This window comes from Protobothrops mucrosquamatus, unplaced genomic scaffold (genome assembly GCF_001527695.2).
Source record: "Protobothrops mucrosquamatus isolate PMUCROS unplaced genomic scaffold, P.Mucros_1.0 scaffold575, whole genome shotgun sequence".
NCBI classification, from domain to species: Eukaryota; Metazoa; Chordata; class Lepidosauria; order Squamata; family Viperidae; genus Protobothrops; species Protobothrops mucrosquamatus.
In genome coordinates, this window is record NW_015386877.1 from 113,350 (window position 1) to 138,212 (window position 24,863).

General features: G+C 43.4%; 1 protein-coding gene across 1 annotated transcript in view; it reads right to left on the bottom strand.

The window, feature by feature from the left end:
* LOC107288703 (upstream stimulatory factor 2) overlaps nucleotides 1-24,863 on the bottom strand; it is a 61,960-nt gene that overhangs the window by 22,009 nt on the left and 15,088 nt on the right. The window contains exons 4-6 of the mRNA XM_015817343.2: nucleotides 12,127-12,168; nucleotides 11,801-11,898; nucleotides 11,404-11,650 (exon numbers count right to left, since the gene is read on the bottom strand). Coding sequence (XP_015672829.1) covers nucleotides 11,404-11,650; nucleotides 11,801-11,898; nucleotides 12,127-12,168 — 387 coding nt within the window. The remainder of the gene's footprint in view (nucleotides 1-11,403; nucleotides 11,651-11,800; nucleotides 11,899-12,126; nucleotides 12,169-24,863) is intronic.

A 24,863-nucleotide genomic window follows, 5' to 3' on the forward strand; every position in this document is an offset into this window, starting at 1 on the left:
AACAAGCGGGACTGACCTAGGGTGAATTTTAAATAGGGAAAAATTTTTTAAAGATTTTAATAATGACACAGCCATAAATATATTTGGTTTTTAATTGGTTTTATAGGGGAAATGTTTTTTGTGTTGTTTTTTAACATGCTGTGAGCCGCCCTGAGTCCCGTGGGGAGAAGGGCGGCATAGAAGTTGGAAAATAAAATAAAAAATAAAATAAAAAAAAATTAGAGTACCTGCTGAGTAGCAAATACTAATAATAGATGGCCTTTTCTGCTTTGTCCCTGTTCTACTTTTTGTCAAATCAGGTTGGTTTGGATTATTTTTTTTTAGGGGGGGGGAAGGGGGAGTAACGTCCCCTCCCCAATATAGTACATCAATAGGGGCAGAGAAACGAGAAGCGGTAGGAATAGCCTCAGATGAAGTCCAAAGAGGAGTAAGAGAAATATGATAAATAATTAAAGGACAAGCAGGGGGCAGAATGAATGAGAGTTCAACGCAAAAAAGAAAAGTGATTGAAAAGAACCATCAAATTGGATGGGATTTGGGGAGTTAAACTAACTCAAGCTGCCTGCCCAGTTTGACACACAAAATCCAGAGCATCTCCAAAAGGCCTTGCTTGGAAGATTTTTATTTTATTTTTCTCAATCTGTGCTGCTACAACTTTTACTGAGCCAATTAACATAACTGCAAAATTCCAGAAGGGTTCAGAGAGAAAGCATACTTGCACAGAATTTAGTACTCTGAGCTTTGCGGTTTGTCCCCCAAGTTACTAGCCAGAAAAAAAAATAAAAATCTTTACTGGTCTCTTTGAGGGGTGGTTATTAGAAAAAGAGCGAGCCACCCATTAGCTCACCTACCTACTATTTCTAATCGCCGTTAGTGATGAAGCAAGTCTCTAAAATATCAAGGCTGAATTATTTAGTATTTCAGCATACTCATTCCCCTCAAAGGAATTTTGAACAGCCTGCCTGATTCTGGCACGATCACTTTATTCTCCTCTTACCACAATGCAGTGGCTGAAAAAGGCAGTTGAGTGTCATAGTTAAGGTACTGGAGCAGAGGTGATCCAGAGTACAGCCACTGTCTCCACCCAGCCAACTTCACAGAGCTGCTATTGTTGGTGGTGGTGGGGGGGCAGAGAGGGGGAGAAATGGAGGAAAACACCACACAGCTGCTTTGAGCTCCTGTGTGAACAATAGAATATAAATCTAAGAAACAGAGAATAGAATAGAATAATAGAACAGAAGAATAGAATAGAATAATAGAACAGAAGAATAGAATAGAATAGAATAGAGTTGGAAGGGACCTTGGAGGTCTTCTAGTCCAACCCCCTGCTCAGGCAGGATACCATTTCAGAGCTGTTTGTTGGAAAGGCGGGCCTATTCACTACTTTGTCAGCACTGCTGTGAGGTGAGAATTATTCTCTGTCCCAGATCTATCCAATGATCTGAACCAAAACTGGATTAAGTGTATTGTGCAAGCCAGCCAGGTAAGAAGACACCCAGAAGACAACAGTGTCACTCCAAACTGCCTGATCTGCACTCAGCCCACATCATACACCTCCCAGTTCAGACCATCAGTTTCACTCTGCTTCCTCCCCCCGTTTCCCCCCCCTCCCACCCAGACGTCCTTCCTTTCTGCAACCACTTGCCCTGTATTCCAGCTTACTGACAGACAGCCCCTTAGCCCAGGGGTCTTCAAACTTGGCCCTTTTAGGACTTGTGGACTTCAACTCCCAGAATTCCTCAGCCAGCATTGCTGGCTGTGGAATTCTGGGAGTTGAAGTCCACAGGCCTTAAAATGGTCAAGGTTGAGAAACACTGCCTTAGACGAAGGGAGAAGAACACAGGGGTCCCTCTTTCAGTCTGCCTAACAACCCCACGAGGTAGGCCAGGCAGAGACACCATACAGCACAAAGGTCAGCCAATGGGAATACGAATCCTGATCCGAAAGTGAAACACGGGTGTTTGAAGGCCCCCTTGGGAGGTCCGGATGTTTCCTCCCCTTCACCCCGAGGACTTCCCATCCCTGTTTTGACAGCGGGCTCTAGGATGTGGGGTTGACCTTCCCCCTTCCCTCCCTCCCTCCCTCCTTGACGGCAGAACAACCGACCAATCTCCGCGTGGCTGCCCTTTTCAGTGTGACAGCAAAAGCGCCGGACACCCAAAACCGACGGCTGCTTTTATTTCCTTTCCGGATCGGCCCGGACATTTCCTATCTTGGACAGGTGGGGAGGGGAATCCCCCCCACCCCACCCGCCTCCTGGCGATGCTTGTCCTTTGGAGAACGCAGACCCGTGCTCTCCTCCCCCCCCCGGCAAGCCACTGGGAAGGATGGGAGTTGTAGTCCCAGCCTTCCCCCCCTCCCCTCGAAAGCAAAGAGGGGTTAGGAATACCCACCACCCGGAGAGCATAATGACACCCAGCGTTAGAGATCGCGGGACGGTGTATGTGTGTGTGTGTGTGTGTGTGTGCGCGTGTCCCCCGACCCGGTTTTTGTTCCCTCTCCGTTCTCACGACCCCGAGACCCCTCTCCCCCAGGTGCAGACAGAGCGGATCGCCCAAGCTCGGCCGTGTCCTCCATTTTGTTCTCCCCCTCCCGCCGCCGTCGCCTCCACCTCCTCCTCCTCCACCGCAGGACCATGCAAGGCGGTGGATCGAGGCTGGCTCCCTCCCCTCCCCTCCCCCACCCTCCGTAGGCCTGGGAGGCCGGAAAAGCCGGGATCCCCGCCGAAGAAAGGGAGCGCCCAGGAGGATCCGGCCGGGCTCCGGAGCAGCAGCACCGGCGTCGGGGGCTCGTCCTGCCCTTACCTGGCAGCAGCGGCGGCGGCGGTGGCTGTATCCAGTCCGGGTTCCAGCATGTCCATGGGGGGAGAGGGGAGGGGGAGGGGGAAGGGAGAGGGAGGGGGCGCCCCGCTGGCCCCAAGGGGGACGGGTGGGGGGGGGAGGAGGCAGGAGAAGGAGGGGACGAGTTTTAAATCTCACGCCGGATGGAGGTAGAGGGGACGCGGAGGAGACACGGGAGCCGAGGCGCTGATCACGGGGACAAACACTCGGGTCATGTGAGAAGGAAAGAGCGAGCGAGCGGTTCTCTCCCTCCCTCCTTGCCCAGCTGGGAGCCCGGGACACGTGAGGGGGAAGAGTCGGGAGAAGAGCGTGGGAACCGCAGGAGGAGGAGGACGAGGAGGACGGCGTCGAGGCCCCGGGAAGCCCGGCTCAGCCAGCGCGGCTGCCGATGGAGCGTCCGCGGCCTGCTTCGGGGAGCGTCGGCGGGCGGGCAGGCAGGCAGNGGGGGGGGGGGGGGGGGGGGGGAGCCTGTATGGGGGAAAAAAAAGAGCTTTTTGTATCTACATCGCGGGAAAGAAGCGGGCAGAAGAGGACGAGAGTGCGGAGGGAGGGAGGGAAGGAGTAGCCGAGCGCGATCGGCTGCACTCGTTCGCTTCCTCCTTCCCTCCGTGTAGTCCCCAGGGCGCATGCGCGGAAGCTCAAGGGCATCGGCTTCTAAGAAGGGATATTGGGGGTGGGGGGGGAGAGAGAGAGAAGGGGAGAAGGTTGAGCTCGCAGGAAGCGGGAGTCTCCCGTACACCCTTCTCTATAGAGAGCAGGGGGTCTTCAAACTTGGCCCTTTGATGACTTGTGGACTTCAACTCCCAGAATTCCTCAGCCAGCAACGCTGGCTGAGGAATTCTGGGAGTTGAAGTCCACAAGTCATCAAAGGGCCAAGTTTGAAGACCCCCCCCTTGCTCTCTCTATAGGAAGGCCTGCGCATTGTTGCTAGCCCGTTGCGGTTTTTGTATTTCAAGCTTGCAAGGCGGGACTTGGGCGAGCCACCTTGCGTTGGGGGTCCCTAGCTGTTGTAATGTTCGCAGGGCGATGCAGGGGAATTGCGGAACTAGGACGTCGGGAAGTCGGATGGGGCTGGGCTCGGGCAGGCGCTGAGCCGCCGCAGAACAAAACAAAACAAAACAACAAAAAAAACCCGAAAGGACATTGTATCGAATTTTAAATCTTGCAGGCCGTGTGTGAACGGGGCCCGAGCGAAGCTCCGTGCAGTCACTTTGCAGGCCGTTCAAATTCGATGAGAAAAAACGAGCAGAGTCTTAGGCAAAAGCGGTGGAATTGGATGTGTGTGTGTGTGTGTTTATAATTTGGACGCGCGGAGGAAAAGGGTGCGCCAGGTGCCATTTCGTAAGGGAAGAAACGTGTCAATAACAAGCTTATTCTGCTCGGTCCCAGTGACTGAGTTCACACAATGTGCAGGGGTAGGCAACCTTGGCTCTTTTGTGACTCGTGGACTTCAACTCCCAGAATTCCTGAGCCAGCATGGCTCAGCATGGCAACCTCTCCCTTTCCCCTCAGCATGGCTGGCTCAGGAATTCTGGGAGTTGAAGTCCACCAGTCATAAAAGAGCCAAGGTTGCCTACCCCTGTCAGCTAAGCCCAATATGGCTTAGTCTTACTGCGAGGTGGAACCGGGCTTCTAGACAAGCCAGGATTAAAGCAAGCCGTGGCGTGGTTTCATGTTCGAAATTCAGCTCTTGTTCCTTTTTTATCCGCTGATATAGATCCTAATGCTCACCAAAGTTTTTAAAGTTCACACTGGCTAGTTCTTTGAACCTTTGTTAATCAACAATGCAATTTCATGAGTATAAATCAGAGGCAGGCAACCTTGGCTCTTTTATGACTCGTGGACTTCAACTCCCAGAATTCCTGAGCCAGCCATGCTGAGGGGAAAGGGAGAGGTTTCCAAGCTGAGCCATGCTGGCTCAGGAATTCTGGGAGTTGAAGTCCATGAGTCATAAAAGAGTCAAGGTTGCGTACCCCTGGTATAAATGGACTGTGTCATGAGTGTCTGTGGAGATTCTCAGTTATCCAGGTCATGGTTGTCCCCAAAGGTTTTTTTTTTTTTTCAGGAGGCACCTGAACTTTCACGTTTTTTTCTTTGAAAACCTTTTGCTTCTCATCCAAGAAGCTTCTTCAGCTCTGGCTCACCATCCAGTCCGAGCTGAAGAAGCTTCTGGGATGAGAAGCGAAAGGTCTTCAAAGAAAAAAACAAGAACGTCCAGTTGCCTCCTGAAAAAGCACCTTTGGGACCGTGTCATGAGTATTGAACTTTTCAGAAACTCTACCTACACTGTACAAATAATATTAAATCTGAAATATTGACAGTATTACATCCAAAAATTTACTGGTGGGCAAAAAAAGGAACAACTCCCTGAATTCATCCATTGAGTTTAGTGGGATTTTTCAGTGGAGTGTTTGTAAACACTGACAGCTTAGGTTGTCTAAATGTAACAGATAAAAATAGACTCCTGTTCCTTTTTTGTAGGGGGCTAGTATTAAAATCTCATGTCTGAAAAGATTTCGCCTACCATGGATATAATTGATTGGTACGATTACACCTGTTGTGATTATAGAATGGGTACAATTATTTGCAGAGATAATTCTCAAACGTTGATCGATAATTCTAGCTCTTATGGAGAAGGGCAGGGAGTCAAAACAAGTTGATATAAATTGATTACTGCACAAAATTGTGGGCAAAAGCTTTTGACCGGCAAAAAAAGAGACAGTTATTTAAAATGGGGAGTTTAAGGCTAGAAAGTGGTCAGTTCATTCTATTCTGTGGAATACAAAGGCTGAATTCACCCAGTATGTCTAAACGTAGCTATACTGTGGTTTATTTTATAGATGGTCCTGTTATGGGAAATACTGCCTGTCCTAGACTAAAATTGTCTTATCCTAGCAATTTTAAGATGTGTGGACTTCAACTCCCAGAATTCCTGAGCCAGCATGGAGGAACTATGGCCCCCTTGATGACTCGTGGACTTCAACCCCCAGAATTCCTGAGCCAGCATGGCTCAGCTTGGAAACCTCTCCCTTTCCCCTCAGCATGGCTGTCTCAGGAATTCTGGGAGTTGAAGTCCACACCTCTTAATGAACCATAATATAATTTATTTGTGCAGATATCAGTCATTGGAAATACAATTGTTTTTTGTTAAACAGGATTTAAAGCGCCACACAAATGTGTTGGGTATTGGGCCTGAGCCCTGAACTCTTAAACTGGTATTTCTGCCAAGAATGAGGTGGGTTGTGGGTTGTGTTTTGCAGCCCTTAGGCTGGGAGAGGCAGTGAGTTTCCCTTACATCCCTGCAGACATTTTGCTCAGATCTGCCAAGCTCACTTTCTATTTTATTTTTGGATACCTTCAGGTGTGCTTACTGGGGATTTAAAAAAGTCCGGATCGCAGGACAACAGCCATGTGATGGAAGCACCCTTGCACCCCATGTAAAAAAAAATGGTTAATTAGATTATTAATTAGATGATGTAAGATGGTGAGAAATAGAATATATTCAAATAGATAAGACCTGTATCCCGAATATTAGACTTTGTGATGAATTGTGATAAAGGGAATTTTGGTCACTTAAAACTTGGAAATTATAAATTTTAAATGTTAAATGTAAATATTAATGGGAAACTAAAAATTGGGAAAAACTAATTAGGACATTGATTGTCTGTAAAGACTGAATGTTAAAATAACCAGGATGTGTATAAGCTAAAAATTATGGATAAATGTAAGAATGTTATTTTTATTTAATTGATATAATAAGAATTGTATTAGTTTAAATATGAGACAGTAAATACTAAGCGGAAAAGAGAGGAAATATTTAATGTGGTAGTTTGAGACTGGTACTAAAAGATACTTGTATGTCATTGAGTTATCAATTAACTCAGCCGGCACGTTGCTTTTTAAATACTTAAATGTAAAATTAGAAAATCAATAAAACATTTTTTAAAAAATGGTTAAGGCTTTGGTCGCTTAGTTGTAGCTTCCGTTCTTTTTTTACCTTCCTGGATGCCCTTATGTTAGTTGAGCGTATGCTGATGACAGCCCTTTGAGGTAGACAAAATTAGGAAACCAGTTTCATGCGTGCTATTGCTGCTTTTGTTACAAGGTTATAGTTACAGAGAAACAAGAGTCTGAATGTGCTTCCCCCTTTCCTTCCTTCCTCTTTGTGAGAATGAGGGAGAATGCTGCCTGAAATGCTTTCTCCAATTACATTTCTGCCCTGGACTCAAGTTTCATTTATCTGAATGTTGTTGTCTCAATAGGCTCTTCCTCCTGTTGGTCAGGTTATTCCTTCTGCTCAGTCTGCCTGTCTGTCTGTCTCCTTCCTTCCTTCCTTCCTTCCTTCCTTCTTTCCTTCCTTCCTTCCTTCCTTCCTTCCTTCCTTCCTTCCTTCCTTCCTTCCTTCCTTCCTTCCTTCCTTCCTGTCCTATCCATCCATCCATCCATCCATATATTTCTGTCTGTCTGTCTGTCTGTCTGTCTGTCTGTCTATCTGTCTATCATCTATCTATCTATCTCTCTGTCTATATCTATCTATCATCTATCTATCATCTATCTATCTTATCTATCATCTATCTATCTCTCTGTCTATATCTATCTATCTATCTATCTATCTTATCTATCATCTATTTATCTATCTCTATCTGTTTATATCTATCTATCTATCTATCTATCTATCTATCTATCTATCTATCTATCTATCTATCTATCTATCTATCTATCTATCTAATCTATCATCATCTATCATCATCTATCATTTATGTATATCTATCCATCCACTCAACCATCTATCTATCTATCTATCTATCTATCTATCTATCTATCTATCTATCTATCTATCTATCTATCTATCATCCATCTATCTATCTATCTATCTATCTATCTATCTATCTATCTATCTATCTATCTATCTATCTATCTATCTATCTATCTATCTATCTATTCTATCTATCTATCTATCTATCTATATCTAGAGACTGTCCATCCCACTCATAGGGTGACTGCCATACCACATAGGACCCGTAAGTTTTTTCTTTTTTAAAAAAATACAGAACGGCCAATGGCTGCATGTATTGCAGGCTTTCTTCAGAAACAGAGTCACTTGCTCATTACAAAAAAAAGATAATTCGTGGTGCTGAGCTTCCTACATGAAATGGAGGGAGTGGTCGAAAGCTTATCAGTTTATCTTCTGATAACTGGGTGTTCCTGCCCACCAGAGCAGCCTTGTTGTGAATGGGTAGCCTTTTCCCGCAGAAGCCATTTTGCGAATCTGCTCACAACATGCTAATAAAACCACCCAGGTAGCCTACAACTCAAAAATTGCCTAAAGTCACTAACCTTGTGTCCTATCTTACAATTACAGGAGAAAATGCTCTAGAAAAGAGGTCCTGACCCACAGAATATTTAGGCAACATAATCCAGCAAAACTGGAAATTTTTGTGAGACTGGGGAAGACTGCTGGATCAGGTGTGAGCAAGAGGCAGATCGTGATTTACTGGTAAATATTGTTGATCATCCAGAAGTGTCCTCATTTACAACCCACATATAGGGATCAACTCCTCATCCTTCTAGATTAACTTCCAGATTATCCCCTGAGATGAACAAAATCTTTAGGGAGAAAGATAAAAAAAAAATAGCTTTGGTGCAATGTGTGCCTGGTTTTAGTATCTGAAATGGACTCCGGGATTGTGTTGCTTCCTTTTAAGGTTATCTTTCTATTCCTGATTTGTGTCTGTTGTTCAGCTTTAGGATTCTAAGTGATTTATCTATCTCATTTGTGTGGCCGCCAGCCTCACAAGAAGTGACTCTAGGGGGCATAAAACAATCAAATAATAATTAAAACACAATCATTTTAAAAATATAAAACAATAATTATTAATACTGAAGTAAAGGTAGTCCTCAACTTACAACAGTTGTTTAGGGTTAAGTTCGAAGTTACAATGGCACTAAAAAAATGACTTATGAACATTTTTCACCCTTAACAACCGTTGCAGCATCTTCGTGATCAAAATCCAGACGTTTGGCAACTGATTCATATTTGTGACTGTCGCAGTGCCCCGGGGTCATGTGATCCCCTGAGAAGCAAAGTCCATAGGGAAGCCAGATTCGGCTTAAACCGTGTTGCTAATTTAACATTGGCAGTGATTCACTTAAACTGCGGCAAGGAAGGTCATTAAAAAATCACTTAACGGCTGTCTTACCTAACAACAGAAATTTTGGCGTTGATAGAAGTAAAGGAAAGGTCTTCAAAAATGTAATATTGAAAGAGAAATTTAAAATTGAATTTGCTGCAGTGAAGTGGAAATTTACTGGGTGGAGTAAATAATGGATGGGAAACAGGAAAGGATAGTATAAAGGCAGGATGTAAGAGAAACACATAGGCAAAATTGTTATCTGGGTCTTCAGAATGGGAAAAGGAGATGTAAGAGAAGGTAACTAGCAAAACAGGAAAGAACCTATTTTTCTAAGATGTCATAAAAGGGGGGGGGGTCCAGGACTCAGGCAACTGAGCATGTGCAATTAGTTGATTAATATTAACCGACACACCTTGCATAAATTATCTCTCAATTTTAATGTACATGTGATGTAGGATTTAGTATGTAGCAGGAAATATGTAGGAGGCGGTCGGAAAGAGTGTAACCTCATAGTACCTCAGCCAATGGGGAAAGAGGAAGGATGTGGTGGCCGGGACAGGACTGTATAAAGAAGGAAATATTTTGGGTTAAAACTTTGGAGAGAACCAAACTTTGATAGCTTCTCTCCCCACTTATTGCAATAAACAAAACAAAAGGCCTTCACTGTGTCTTGGCTGGTTATTGGTCAGGCGACCTTGCCTCTGGTCACGAAGGAAAGTAGCCAGGAGCACACAACAGTGTCAATTGTGGACGTAAGTCGAGAACTACCTATGTATTAAAAAAGAGAGAGTGGGCACGCAGAAAGTGACTGTATCAATAATGAAGCTATCTTAAGATATAATTGATTCCCTGATGATATAGTCAAATCTTGAGGGATTTCCGGAACATTAGCAGAGATGGAGCTACCCTAACTTTTATTTATTGATTAAATTTTTATGTCTCCCATCCTGCTGAGAGCGAATTTGGGCAGCGTATGGTGAAATAAAAGATAAAATACAGTTACAGATATATAGAAACAGTTAAAATTACAAGAATAGGGGGGTAAAAGAGTAAAAAACAAACAAACCCAAGGGGTCACGTGGAGTGGAGGTGGAGCCTTCTGTCAACTTTAGAGGCGGGAGGGGATAGTCTATTTATTATTAATTATGATTTATTATTTTAGGTTATTATTTTGTTTCTAAGAAAAGGCCTTGTGCTGGTCAGCAATCACAAACTTCGGCCCCAGGTGCAGCTTCTAACCCATCTTCAAGGGCAGCCTTGTAGATGAAACAAATGTTCTAATCCAGTGGTGGTGAACCTATGGCACAGGTGCCAGAGGTGGCACTCAGAGTTCTCTCTGTGGGCACGTGCTCCGTCGCCCCAGTCCTAGGCCTTCAGCTGGGTTTTATAAAACCTTTTTGCTTTAAGCCTCCACCGCCATGTGCAAAAAAAAAAAAAAAAAAGGTTCAATCAGTCAATTTCAACTTCTCGCGGGGAAAAAAAAGATCTCGCAAAGTTGGAATTGATTGATTGAACTTTTTAGTCCCACCCAGTCTGCCGTTACCAATGAAGCCACGCCCACCCAATGGGCCACACCCACCCGGCACTCGACGATTCATAAGTGGGTTTTGGGTTGCAGTTTGGGCACTCGGTCTCTAAAAGGTTCGCCATCACTGTTCTAATCAATATGGCGGATGCATTTAGAGCAGGAGTCTCCAAATTCATCTACTTTAAGACTCGTGGATTTCCATTCCCAGAAGTCCACGAGTCTTAAAGTTGCCAGATTTGGAGAACCCTGATTTAAAGAAAGAGGTACCCTGTTTTCCTGAAAATAAGACCCAACTGGAAAATAAGCTCTAGCATAATTTTTCAGGATGCTCGTAATATAATCCCCACCCTAAAAATAAACCCCAGTTAAGCCAGACAGACACATTTAGTACCGTATTTCCCCCTAAATAAGACCTAATGCGACTTTTAGAGCAAAAATTAATATAAGACACGGTCTTATATTTGGGGAAACACAGTAGTGAAGGAGACCCCACTTTGCCTGCCTTAAAAGTTCTCATCCAAGAAGCTCCACAGCATAGAAGACAGTCTTTTTTATTATTATTCCAAGTACTGGGATATAGACGGCAAGATTAATGTCAGCTCCTTGCTGAAACATTTAGTAGCACAATGGCAGGCTGATACTAAACTCGGAAGCTTTTAGCTTCCCCCCCCCAAAACAACAACAACAACAACAAAACCCTGAATTGAACATAGTGCCCCAGCAGTGATGGAGAAATTTCTCAATAAACTTATTGTTCTCTGTTGTACAAAATAAAAATAAAAATAAAAAAATCTACTTGTTAATATTCTATACTGAACGCTTGGATGCTAAAATGCTCCGTGTTGTGTGGGGTTCATAAACTGGAGGCTGATGGGCTGTATTGAAGCTGAATTGGGGATACCGATGGGGGCAGGTTGAAGGGTCTGCTGACTTTTGTTGTCCTGCAGGAGAAAAGATGGCTCCGTGGACGTGGCAGCCATACACGGCACGCTGGTGATCACCATGATATCTGGCCGCAAGGAGGAGCTGGTTTCTGGTGGGGTTGGTAGCCCTGCAGGCCCAGTGATGGAGGCTTGGCTGGCATAGGTGAGTGCCAACTGCTCCAAGCGTCTCTTCTTGAAGAAAGCCTGGGTGGTGGCGTGCAGTGGCTGGAGAAGACGAGGGATGGGTTGTCCTGGGTGTAGGAAGAAATCAAAGCCGGAGCAATCCGCAGGATCATAGGCCAACGGGCAGGGGGACCCTTCATTCTCACCAGGCCAGGCAAAAGGGAAAGGGAGTGTAAAGTCCTCGGTGAGTACCCGAATGGCAAAGTCGTCTTCTTTGCCAAATTCCTTGTAGGCCCTTTGGATGCTGTGGAAGTGCTCTTCCCATTTTTTCATGTCTCCGTCGTAGATGTCTGGAAAGGAACCCGGAAGTGTCTGGAAGAGCCTGGAGAGGGTGGGGCCAGCTGGAGAACCGGACAAGCTGTAGATGACTCCGGTCGGGGTGCTGGGCGAAGCTGTCTGGTTGAAGATGGGTGGTGGCTGGAGGGATGTCAGGGATGGGGGCAGCAGGAAGTCTTGTGAGCTGCTTCCTAGGTCTCCACCAAACGTGGATCCACTACCTGTAGTGGGAAGGGGCTTACCCTGTTGCAGTGAAGCCAGGGGACCTGAAATTCCCCCATCACCTGTGTGGAACATAAGAGAAAAGACAAGGAAAGTTAGGGCTAAATTTCAGCAAACTCGCTTGTTAGGGAGAAGTTCTCTTGAGGCTCTCTTGAGGTCCCTTCTCAAAGGACTTGTATCACATAGTTTTTCAACCCCTGGGGTCCCCTGCCAAGGCCTCCAGCCCCACAGAGAGAGAAAACCCCAGCCTGGGCCCCCTACAGCAAGGTGAAACCAAGCAACCCTCACAGAGGAGTGATCAGCTATCTCTGAGCCTACATCAACTAATACAGGCCTTGCAGCAGCTTGAGGTGGTGCAAAAGCCAGAAGAGCTACAGCCGGTGAGCTTACAGATTAGGGATGCCCAGCAACAACCCCCACTTGCTCAGCAGCCATTGAGGGGCCTACAGCAGCAGGGGGCATCACCAGCCCCTGCTGGACAACAGCAGAGAATCCAGCTACCGTTGGATTGGCAGGCAGGATGGGGCCAACAGCAACTGGGGGCACCACGTCAACAGTATAGAGCCCAACAACCATTGGATCAGCAGAAATGGGCCTCCCTCATCGCCTGGCAGAGAGATTTGAGGAGTTAGAAAATGGCTGCCGTACGCCGCGCTATGTGACACAAGACTATGTGATACAAGACTGTGTGATAAAACTATGTGATACAAGAGGCAAATGGCAGAAAAGTCCAAGTAGCAGAAGAGTTGTACGGATTGTATAGTCCCCGTCAATGAAACAAGAGCTTCTTGTTCAACTTGTGCTAATGGATTCAGAAGAGAGAGAAAAAAATGTTGGCACTCACAAATGAGGACTAACTTGTAAATATCCCTAAAACTTGTGGATTTTTGGTGAGATACGAGTGGTTGCAAGACCGGAAAAGAAGTATCTTGATTAGCCGAAGACCTATCAAAACGAAGAAATCTTTAAAATAGTGTTAAACAATGTTATCCCTTCAAAAGAAAATCTAGCAGGAAGGAAAACTCAACAAGGATCTTCCAAAACGAATACAGTCCATTACTTCTCCCCACCCCCACCCCTTGCTATTTTGATTCTTGGCTTTGACTTTTGGGTTTTTCCCCCCCATTTTTTTTTTAAAAAAGTGGACTATTTTTCATGTCATTTCAATATCTTTGATCAGTTTTATTGAAAAAGCAATCCATAAAGTAGGACAGATTCCCCCCCCCCAAAAAAAAACACCCTCAGAGGACTAAAGGGGAACAGGAATATTCAGTAATATTACTGGCAGGTGAAGTCTTCAACTTACTGTATTTTGGGGGGCAATTTTAAGGGGCAAAATAATTGTGTTCCGCTTCTTATAAATGCAGAAAATCTATTTTGCCTGTTCATTGGATATTGATGGCTTTGCCATTAAATTTTGGTGGCGCATTCTGGACATCTATGTATTGTTTAAAAAGAGGCGGGGGGACTGGGTGTATGTTGCAAATTCCTTGCTCCTTCTTTGAATTTTGCTAGTAAATAAAACAGCAGCAACCAAGGACCTCCAAGGAGACCAGAGAGAATATGGCTATAGTAACAAAATGATGGATGGAGCAGCAACAAAGAGTCTTTAGAAATGATGTAGATTTCTTGATGGGAAGATTGCCACATATAAGCGGATGATATTAAAGGACTATCATATATGGTGATTTGTAAGACATCGGACTTACTTCAGGTTTAGAGCCACACTCATCTGTGTTACTTCCTGGGTGACCTTAGAATAAGAGAGTGGCAAATTTAAATTGTAGGATTGTGGTAGGGAAAATATGAAGGAAAACTACCACCCAAGCAGCCTTAAGCTCTTCAAAAAGTTTGGGTATAAGTATTAAGAACACTATATCAAGGCTTTTCAACCAGTGGTACGGGTACCACCTGTGGTACATTGGCACCTGGCAGGTGGTACACGACCATCCTAGAAAAGTAGTAGCGGGGGAAGGAAATGAGCTGAACCGGAGGCAGCACCGCACAAGCCTGAGCGAGAGACGGCTGGAGCTGCAGGGCTGTCAGGGCTCAGCGGAAGCACCAGGATCAGCGCCAGGATCCAGCTGGAGCTCGGCGCTGATCCTGGCACTTCTGCTGAGCCCAGAAGAAGCGTTGATCAGCTGGAATGTTGCAGCCTCTCCAGGGTCTTGTGATTTACATTCAGATGCTTGGCAACTGATTCATATTTATGACGGTCACAGTGTCCCAGGGTCATGTGAAGTGACCAAAACCTCCTGCAACCACCCAGCAGACGGGGGAATAAAAACCAAACACCCCCCACCCCACCCCCGCTGCCAATCCTCAACAGAAATGCTCACAACAATGAAAACCTCGGACAGGAGGAAGAGCGCCGCCGGGTGGGCAGGCAGGTGTCTTGCTCGGCTGTGGCTTGGGGGGCACTTTTTTCAGTGCCATTGTAACTTCGAACAGTCACTAAGCAAACTGTTGTAAGTCGAGGACTACTTGTACTTCATCACTTTTTTTCCTTTTTTTGTCATCAAGTTTTTGACACCTTGCTAGGCGACTGGTGGTACTCGGATACGGCCATATCCTAAAAGTGGTACAATGGGTGAAAAGGTTGAAAAGCCCTGCACTATATGGTTTTCAGTCCAGCACTTGTAAGAATGGAATAGAATTGATAGGTCCTAGTTAGCGTCCAGTGGAGGATGTTAGTTTCTCACGCTTGACACTGCCAAGAACTTTAGCTGGTGCATGCAATTGGACATCAAGATGGACCATGTTGTAGAGGTGAGATTTGGTCCTGCAACAATCAGTTGTTAAGACCTACCCTACGCTCTCCATATGGCCTACTCTAGGGCCTGCTCAGTCTTTCCTTCTTTAGTCCCTGCAAAGCTCTTCACCTGGAGGATGGGATGGGTTATCCAAAGTCTCTGCCCCTAAAGAAGCCATTGTCATGCCTGGGAAGTTGATAAGAAAGGGGTGGAGGGCCCATTGTTGACTGCAGTTTCCTAGGAAACTACAATGGCTTTCTGATGACATCACAGCTGATCAAAGGGGAAATGACTGTGATGCAAATAATCAGAACTGAATGGGGCATTGGATGTTTTGCTACGAAGGGAACATCTGTTGGGGAATTAAATCAGTGGCCATGTTTCTACAATCTTTTAATCCTGGATATCAAATCCACATTTTCCAAGTTCATGCAATGCATTGAATACTTAATCCAAACAAGCCAGGTTTGTACAACGTGCTAAATTACAAAACACTTAACCCAGGTTAGTACTAATGAAGCTTAGCATGTTAGTGAGTATATTTGCTAGGGCTTTTCTTGATTCCGTGCTATTGGCCACCACGAAGAGCTTGTCAAACTCTCTGCCTAAGATAAAGCCATAATTCACAGTACTGGTTCATTAAGCATAGTTCAATGAATCCAGGTTCAGCTCTTCTTTGGGGACCTTGGTAAGTGAAGTACATGTTTTACTTCCTATAGACTGGATCCATACATATTAAATGGTAATATGATTTGAGACAAGAGCATCTACTGAGTGTGAGTTTGCCCCCACTGGCACTTGCACAATATCTGCTCAATAACTTTGACATTAATTCCCAGTGGAAAGCCAAATGGGTTGTCAACATTCAGACATAGGAATACATGTACATGACCCCATGTCAAAAGGCTTTGAACTACTATGCCAGCAATGGACAATCCTGAATAGGATTCACACCTCACATGACCAGGACTTACTGTATAAATGGGGCATAGTATCCTCCCCTCTGTGACTATTGGGTCCCACATCAAACTAGACCACATTGTGATCAGCTGTAAACTGAGGGCATATACTGGTCCAATATCTGATATTTTTCATATAAATGATGCTGTGCTTCATTGGTTAGGTGGCCTAGACATTGGTGTCTATAAATCTTTTTAACATGCATATTGTGTGTGTGTTTTTAATTTAGGTGAAATGCTAATATATATTGCAAGTGTATGTATGATAGGGAGTCAAGCTATTCTCCAAAGCGCCTGAAGGCAGGACAAGAAGCAACGGATGGAAACTAACCAAAGAGAGAAGCAACCTAGAATTAAGGAGAAATTTTTTGATAGAACAATTAATCAGTGGAACAACCTGCCTCCAGAAGCTGTGAATGCTCCAGTGCTGGAAGTTTTTAAGAAGAGACTGGACAGTCATTTGTCTGAAATGGTATAGAGTTTCCTGCCTGAGCAGGGGGTTGGACTAGATGACCTCCAAGATCCCTTCCAACTTATTATTATTATTATTATTATTATTATTATTATTATTATTATTATTATTATTATTATTATTATTATTAGCCATAACAATAAATAAATCTGAGCTTGGAGTCATTGGGCAAATCTCGAGTTTTTAGAGAAGAAAAAGGCATTGAGTGTTGAAAATATCCTTCATAACTCAGGAACCCCAATGGGGGGGCATATGATCTGTCTTGCAATGTATTGCTTTTCACACTAAGCCCTGATTTTTACTACAATATCTGACTTTATTTTTCCCATCTTGGTTTTTTTTCCCCTCTTGCCCAGTTGGTTTTATAGCTGTCCAGGTAACGAGTCACAATTCCCACACACATACAAATATTCCTAGCATTTTCTTCTATACCCCACAGTCCACTACAGCAACTTTGGCCTTCCAGATGTGCCAATGTCCCAGAATTCCTCCACCAGCCTGGGCATTGTTGAGGATTTTCAAAGTCTGAAGTCTGCAAATCTGGAAGACACCCAAGGTGGGAAAAGCTGAGCTAGAAATTAATCATCAACATTATCATCATCATCATCATCATCATCATCTATATAAATAAAAATGTAAATGTTCGTTTGTTCAAAATCTTAAATCTCCTAAAGTTCTTCACCGATTGCTTTGAAATTTTGACACAACATTGCATTCGAATACGCGCGTTTTTATATACCTACTATTATATAGATGTCACACCTGTGACACAAATGTGCGCTTTCTCTTTTCTTTCTTTTCCATTTAACCAGATTGAGCCACAGCAACGCGTGGATGGGTACAGATAATAATAATAATAATAATAATAATAATAATAATAATAATAATAATAATAATAATAATAATAGTAACAACAACTTTATTGTCACTTTGAAAGTACACCAATTGGCATACATCAAAATGAAATTTCGTTGCATACAGCTCTCAAAGGGTCACCACCTCCGATATACACTCCTTGTTCGTGGCCAGCTCAAGTTACAGATCTTCCATTTTAGTCTCTAGGGAGCGAACGATGGCAAAAAGGAGATGACAGTCCTAGACGTCAGATTTCTTTGACATCAACTTAAGGATCTCAAAAGAATTACTAGCCTGTTAACAATTCTGGTGGATCCCACCTTGTTGATGTTTGGTTGAGTGTTTTTGCAGTGTTTTGCATTATCCACCAGGTGGCAGTAAAACCCAATAGATTGCCTTTTCCAAAATTCTAAATGAACTGTAGATGAATTGTCTACAATACTTTGCCTGCAAGTGAGCTTTGTTGGTTCTTGTTATTTACTTACTATACTCTCTGTAGGAGCAAAAGAAACGGACCCTTCAGCTAATAATTGTAAATATGCTTCATACTTCAGATAAAAATAAATGGCAAACCCAGTTTCTTCTGTCTCAGCTTTCCTTACTTGTGGAAAAAAATATAAAAGTTGATAATAATATACTATACTATATTATACTATATATATAGTATATTATATATAAATAATATACTATATATATAGTATATTATTTATATAATAATAAAATGAGTGGAACACGTTATAATTATTCATTTAATGATCTAAAGCACCACTATAGCGTTTATCTGTGCCATTGGACTGAATTTACATGAGGGTAGCTGAAAGTTAAAATTGTTTGCCACATCAGTCACTCCACTCCATAAAGTGTGGATGTTTTTCTGTTAACTGAATTAACTTATTTTTACCTTTGTTTGACTCACAAAGTAGTTCCACAGATTGGCTATGTCCAAGAGCAGGGGTTTTCAAACTTGGCCCTTTTATGACTTGTGGACTTCAACTCCCAGAATTCCTCAGCCAGCATGCCTGGCTGAGGAATTCTGAGAGTTGAAGTCCACAAGTCATAAAAGGGCCATGTTTGAAGACCCCTGTCCTACTAGGATAATATTTGGTGCTTTGTATCACTCAGATTCCAATCAAGGAACGGTAAAGGACAGTTACTAAACTTGCTTTTCTCTACAGATTTTTTTTAAAAATTCTATAGCATGCAAGTTGCAACATCCAACTCCTTTTAATTTGCAATATTGAGTACATCGGCAACAACAAACAAAGTGAATCACAAAACAAGTATTGCATAAAAATAATTACCTGCTGTAGTCAAAACCAAGAATAAAGTCAAAATGAGGATTAAAGTAAAAACAGTATATAGCTGCTCAGTCAGTAATTCTGTGCCTAATTTCTGTCATCGCCTTAAATTAATGCTGTTTTAATAGAAAGAACCTCTGTGAATTAATCCCTTATGTTTCCCTGTGTTGATTTCTGAAAATCAGTGCATTTTGGAAAGGAATGTATTTTTCTCCCCTAAATCACTTCCCTTTTAAACTTACTCAAGACCTGTCTAAATTTTGTTGCAGGTTTTCCCACCGTGGTGGCTGTTCTGTCCCATTAATATTTCAGCCAACAGAGAGAGATTTTTTTAAAAAGATGTGCAGTTCAGAAGTTCCATTTTAGAACTGTATACCATTTTCTGCAAACAAAACATCTTAAAAGGGCTATAGTTCTAAAATCCCTGCCTAATTCCTGTAAAACTGAGTAAGTTTCTCCCTCCTGGAGCCATCTAATTTTCCTTTAAATTGCATTCATTTTTAATCCGTTTACTTTTAAACGTCATTTATTTAGCTGTCCATGTTGAATCCATGCAACATAATAACAGGAGGTTTTTCCAAATCTCTTGGGGGAGAAGATTTAATACATTCTGGTGTTTGAAAAGCAATTCAGATGATTGCTGCATTCTGATGGCTTTGGGATAAAACGGGTGTCCAATCTTGGTAACTTTTAAGGCCTGTGGACTTCAACTCCCAGAATTTTCCAGCCAGCCATGATGGGGAATTCTGAGATTTGAAGTCCACAAATCTTTACAGTTGCCAGAGCTGGTATAAATTGACAATAAGGTGACTGTTGTGTCCTGAGCCTGCAAGAACTGGAAGCAGGCTCAGAATTGTTGCAAATGGTCCCGGGCAATCCAAAAGTTGCCCGGGACCAGACAGGGTGGCGCCAGCCTTGTGCGCATGCGCAAGACGCGAAAATGGTCAATTCCTATTGGTTCACACTGTCTGGGTTTCTGACCCTATAAAAGGCCTGCGTGCCTTTTGCTGCTTGCTTGTTTGTAAGAGAGAGAAATAAAGAGCTAGTTTTTTTTCACCATGTGTCTTCGTCAATTGCCAATGAACCGAAAACACAACAGTGACCATAACATTAGGGCAGGATTCTTGCTCTCTGAATACTTGTATAGGCAGTTACAACAGGCATTTTCAGTGGAAGCTCCCTTTTTCTAATCCAGTTTGCCTGTCCCAACTTGTGATGGAGCATTTCATCCATTTTATTAGTTTTCATGTCTGATGCGTTGGTTCAGGTTGTCACTAAAAGTTGATAGTCTGTGCGTTTTCCTCTCTTGCTTATTTTGCCATTCAGATTATTATTATCTTCTGTTATCTATATTGTTGCCCAGATATGGAAGAGATCTTTAAAAGTTGGCTAAAGAGTTTCTCAACCCTCACCCTTGTGAGAAAGAAAAATAATTAAAGGTATTAAGATAATTGAAAGGTGGGACAATGCCAGGTTTGAAACCACAAATGGCCTTTCAAAATTCTCCGCTTGGTTTGTCATCGGATAAATTGGAGCGTGGCTTCATCTGTTTTCTTTTTAAAAAGTCAGGTTCACCATCAGAAAAATGATTCACAGGGTGGAGAGGAAAATAGCCTTTGATTCCTTCTGCATAAACATGTCCTGATGTTAAGAAGTAATCCACCTTTCTGTGAAGGACCTCTGTTTTCCAAGAACTGGGCACACCACAATGGAGCAGCTAACCATACACAATGCCTTACTGTGCCACACTCTTCCCCTCAAATAGCCTATTGCCCTGGGTTAACCTCTTTAATGCTCAGTCTTTAAAAATAACAAAAGTCTTAAAACTGTTTCTAAAGCGCCATTCAGCCTTCACAAGACTGAACGCATCCATGAACACCAACTGGCAGTCAAAAGGCATGACGAAAATGCTTTAATTTCACAACATATAGACCGATTTAACCATAGTTTAAATTGGGGAAATGTGACCATCCTAGACCAGGCCAAATCCAAAAATGCCAGGGAATTTCTAGAAGCCTGGCACTCTGACAAATCAGCGACCAATAGATATTAACATCTATAGATTATGTAAAAGAGACAATCAACCAGGCCAAAAGAGAAAAGGACTCCAGCATCTCTCCACCAAGAATCAGCACTCAGATCAGCATAGATTAACTCCAAGGTCACCTTCAGACCATCAATCAAGTAAGCAGTATCCCAGTCAAAAAACTGCCAAAGAGCCTGTAAGGACCCACCCCACTTTGCATCTTAAGAAGACAGAACTCTTGGAATATTTCTTCCAACAGGCATCTTTATTAAGAGAAGATGGTTGCAGGCGTTCTAGACAGGACCTGAGGGCCCACCCCTACCATTCAAGGTTTTAAGTGTTCCCAAGCAGTCCCCACCCCACCGTCCTTCCAGCGACAATCCCAGGCGTTACATTTCCACCCCCTTTTCCTCACAGCCGACGGAAGGGAGACTTCAGAGAGGAGTACATGAAAGGTGATGGCCATATTGTTATGGTCAGTCCTCTTGGTGAGATCCACATTCAGTCCCTCTGAAGTTTTAATGAAGGAAGTGAGAGCCATAAACCCCTTTGCTCATCCCCGTTCCCCTTGGAAGTATGACAGAATCCAGAGAGGGCAGAAATGGGGTTTTCCATAGTCAATAACTAGAAATGAAATATAATTGGATTCTGACAGAGCCACTAGTAAACAGCCCAACCAAAGAATTGGGTATGTCTAGTTTAATGAAGAGAAGCACAAGGGAGGACATGATAGCAGTGTTCCAATATCTCAGGGGCTGCCACAAAGAAGAGGGAGTCAAGCTATTCTCCAAAGCGCCTGAAGGCAGGACAAGAAGCATCGGATGGAAACCAATCAAGGAGAGAAGCAACCTAGAACTAAGGAGAAACTTTCTGACAGTTAGAACAATTAACCAGTGGAACAACCTGCCTCCAGAAGTGGTGAATGCTCCAACACTGGAAGTTTTTAAGAAGAGACTGGACAGCCATTTGTCTGAAATGGTATAGGGTTTCCTGCCTGAGCAGGGGATTGGACTAGATGACCTCCAAGGTCCCTTCCAACTTTATTATTATCATTATCATTATCATTATCATTATCATTATCATTATCATTATCATTATCATTATCATTATCATTATCATTATCATTATTATTATTATTATTATTATTATTATTATTATTATTATTATTATTATTACCTAAGATCGCCCCCACCCACACAGACAGGCAAGACACCAGAATATAACAAACTGACAGCAAACAACACTCCCTACTGGCACTGATGATGTTACCTAGTGTGGATAATGAAAGGTCTGAAAGAAAAGAAACAAGCTCAGAGAATACCAAGGACCCCTCATTCAGCCTTTGCCTGCCTCAAAGAGGTCTCGCACTGGTTGAGATGAGGTGCTGGCTTCAGTATTGGTTGTCCTCTTCTGCTTCTCAAGCTCTAGACCAGGGGTAGGCAACCTTGGCTCTTTTATGACTTGTGGACTTCAACTCCCAGAATTCCTGATTCAGCATGGGTATTGAAGTCCGCAAGTCAGAAAAGAGCCAAGGTTGCCTACCCCTGCTCAGTCTAGACCAAGCTTCAGTCTCTGCTTTTTATGCTGCTCTGAGCACTACAGCTTGCTCACTTTGTGCCACCAATTGTACAATACAACCCACTATTAACAACGTTTGGACCTTTATCTACGCATTAGTCCTTATAACACTTTATTATATTATACGTATTCTCATTTGTCTTTTGACTTGTTATTCTCAGTTGTTTTTCTGTTATAGAGAAAGATGTATGCAACGGTCCTAGTGTATATTTTGTTGATTCTGGCCCTATGGCTGTCATAAATAATTTATTTTAATTTGACAAAACTAGGTGGGGGGGAATTAAACCACAAGCGGCTTCTCAAAATTCTCCACTTGGTTTGTCACCAGATAAATTAGACAATGACATTTCATCAATGCTTTTTTGGGGGGGTCAAGTTCACTCTTGGAAGAATGATACAGAGAGCAGGAGAGGAAAACTGGAGTTTATCTGCACAAAATGTTTCCTGTAAATAAATTAAAAAAAACACACCCAGGTTTAATTTGGCACCAGATCCTTTCTTATGATGAATTAATCCTTTTGACCTTTCTCGATTGATAAGTTAATTTGAAGGCACCATCAATTGCTCCTTTCAGTTTGGGCAGTCTGGCTTGTGCAGGTGCATCAATAAAGATCCATCCTTAACCCGCATGTTCACCCATACTTTCTCAACTGGAGAAGGAGACCTCGAGCTGAGAAAAAATGAAGCTGTCCATTGTGGGTGCTGCTTTGCTGATTTCCATGCTCTGCACTCTTGCTGAGGTGAGGTGAACCCCATTTTAAGAAAAGCAGTTAGGGGATGGGGGGGGGAGAAACCCCTGTGTATCAAAAATACTGTGGGTCAAACCCAGATCAAATTAGTCCCTCTCAGGTCCTTGAGAAATCTTAGATATGACCAATCAGGCTGTGTAAAACTTTGCTAAGATTCAGCTGGAACACAATCCAACTGTATCTCTGAATCAAATTGGGCAATCCGATTGGATGCTGCAATTTTTCAAAGCAGTTTCAAGTATTCATTTGGACTGAGGATCATCAAATTTGTGGTGTAGTGGGAACAGCGAGCCATTGAAGACACGGAGTTGAAATAACAGCTCTTTATTCAGTTCTCACAGAAGCAGCTCTAGCAGCAGCTTGACTCATATTTATATGGACCATAACTAGGTGGCAGCCAATGATTTTAAATCAGGGGTAGTCAACCTTGGCTCTTTTATGACTTGTGGACTTCAATTCCCAGAATTCCTGAGCCAGCTTAGCTTAGCTGGCTCAGGAATTCTGGGAGTTGCAGTCCACGAGTCATAAAAGAGCCAAGGTTGACTACCCCTGTTTTAAAGTATGCATTCCCGCCTAAAACAACAGGCTTCAAGTATATACAGACAGACAGTGGAGGATTCAAAGTGAACAATTCGTTAACCGTTTTTATAACAGACCTTATGCATTTAGGTTAAATACATAACAAAATCCATGTTTCGATTCTGACCGGAAGGATTTTCTGCACTTTTAATAACAACCTCGAGTTTCTTTTAGCTTGTAACAAATAAGGCGTTGGGGGTTACAGATTGTCTTAGACTGTACCTTATTTGGTTTAGGCTTTGTATTGATTGGAAAGCTAGGCCATGATTTCCAGCAATGGGTTTTGGTGACTCTGGTTATTGTTGCATCCCTTGGTTTCCCACCCTCAATAGATTTGTTTCCAGCATGGTTTATTGTACATTGGATTATGTATACATTGGATACCTTCGAGACCGCCTTCTGCCGCAGATCACCTCCCATCGACCAGTACGCTCCNTTGGCTGTTCCAGCTTGCAGGACTGGCCTAGGGTAATTTTTAGAGGGGTTTTAATTATATTTTAAATTTGACAAATATTTAAATATTCCTTTTAATTAATTTTAAATTTGTACTGTTATTTATGTTTTTAATTGATTGTCAGCCGCCCTGAGTCCTACGGGAGAAGGGCGGGATATAAATCCAAATATAAATAAATAAAAAATAGTGTAGCCTAGCTATTTTGAGAGAATCCTGAGAAGCTAACTGACCCATGGCTTCATACGTTTTCGTTCAGTCCTGCTCCCAAGACAGTGTATGCAGACTAATATATATATAGCAGTGGTGGTGAACCTATGGCGCGCATGCCAGAGATGGCACACAGAGCCCTCTCTGTGGGCATGCCCACTGTCGCCCCAGCCCCGCCTCCTCCCGCAGCCCCCTCCTCACCAGCAGCCCCCACCAGAGGAGAGTTGTCCCCGGGTGCAGCCGGTGTGGAGCAGCGCAGCCAAGGACATGGCAGCTGGGCAAGACTCTACCCTCGTGCCCCATTCAAGCGCAGATGATGATGCAGGGTGCGGGCGGAGAGCATGGCTGCCATGGTGCTGCTGGGCTGCCTGGGCAACCTGCAGTGGGCCATGGAGGCAGTGGGTGGCCCTGAGGGTAGTCGGCAGGGCAGAGGGCAGAGCAGGGGCAGGGGGCAGGGTGGGGCGGTTTTGGGGCACTCAGTCTCTAAAAGGTTCGCCATCACTGATATATAGCATCCATGGGGTTAATAAAAAGACACAGAGCTTCTTTGGGACAGAGAAGTAGGTGTAGATACGGGAAGGCGCCAAAAATATCCCTAGTTCTCAGAAAACTTTTCTTTCTTTCTTTCTTTATTTATTAATTGTATTTATATCCCGCCCTTCTCCTTTCGGACTCAGGGCGGCTGACAAATGATAAAAAGCTAACATATTACACCTAGTTAAAATTTAATTAAAATGAAATATTTGAGAATGTCAAATTTAAAAGTAATTAAAACCCCTATAAAATCCCCTAGGCCAGTCCCGCTTGCTGGAACAACCACGTCTTGA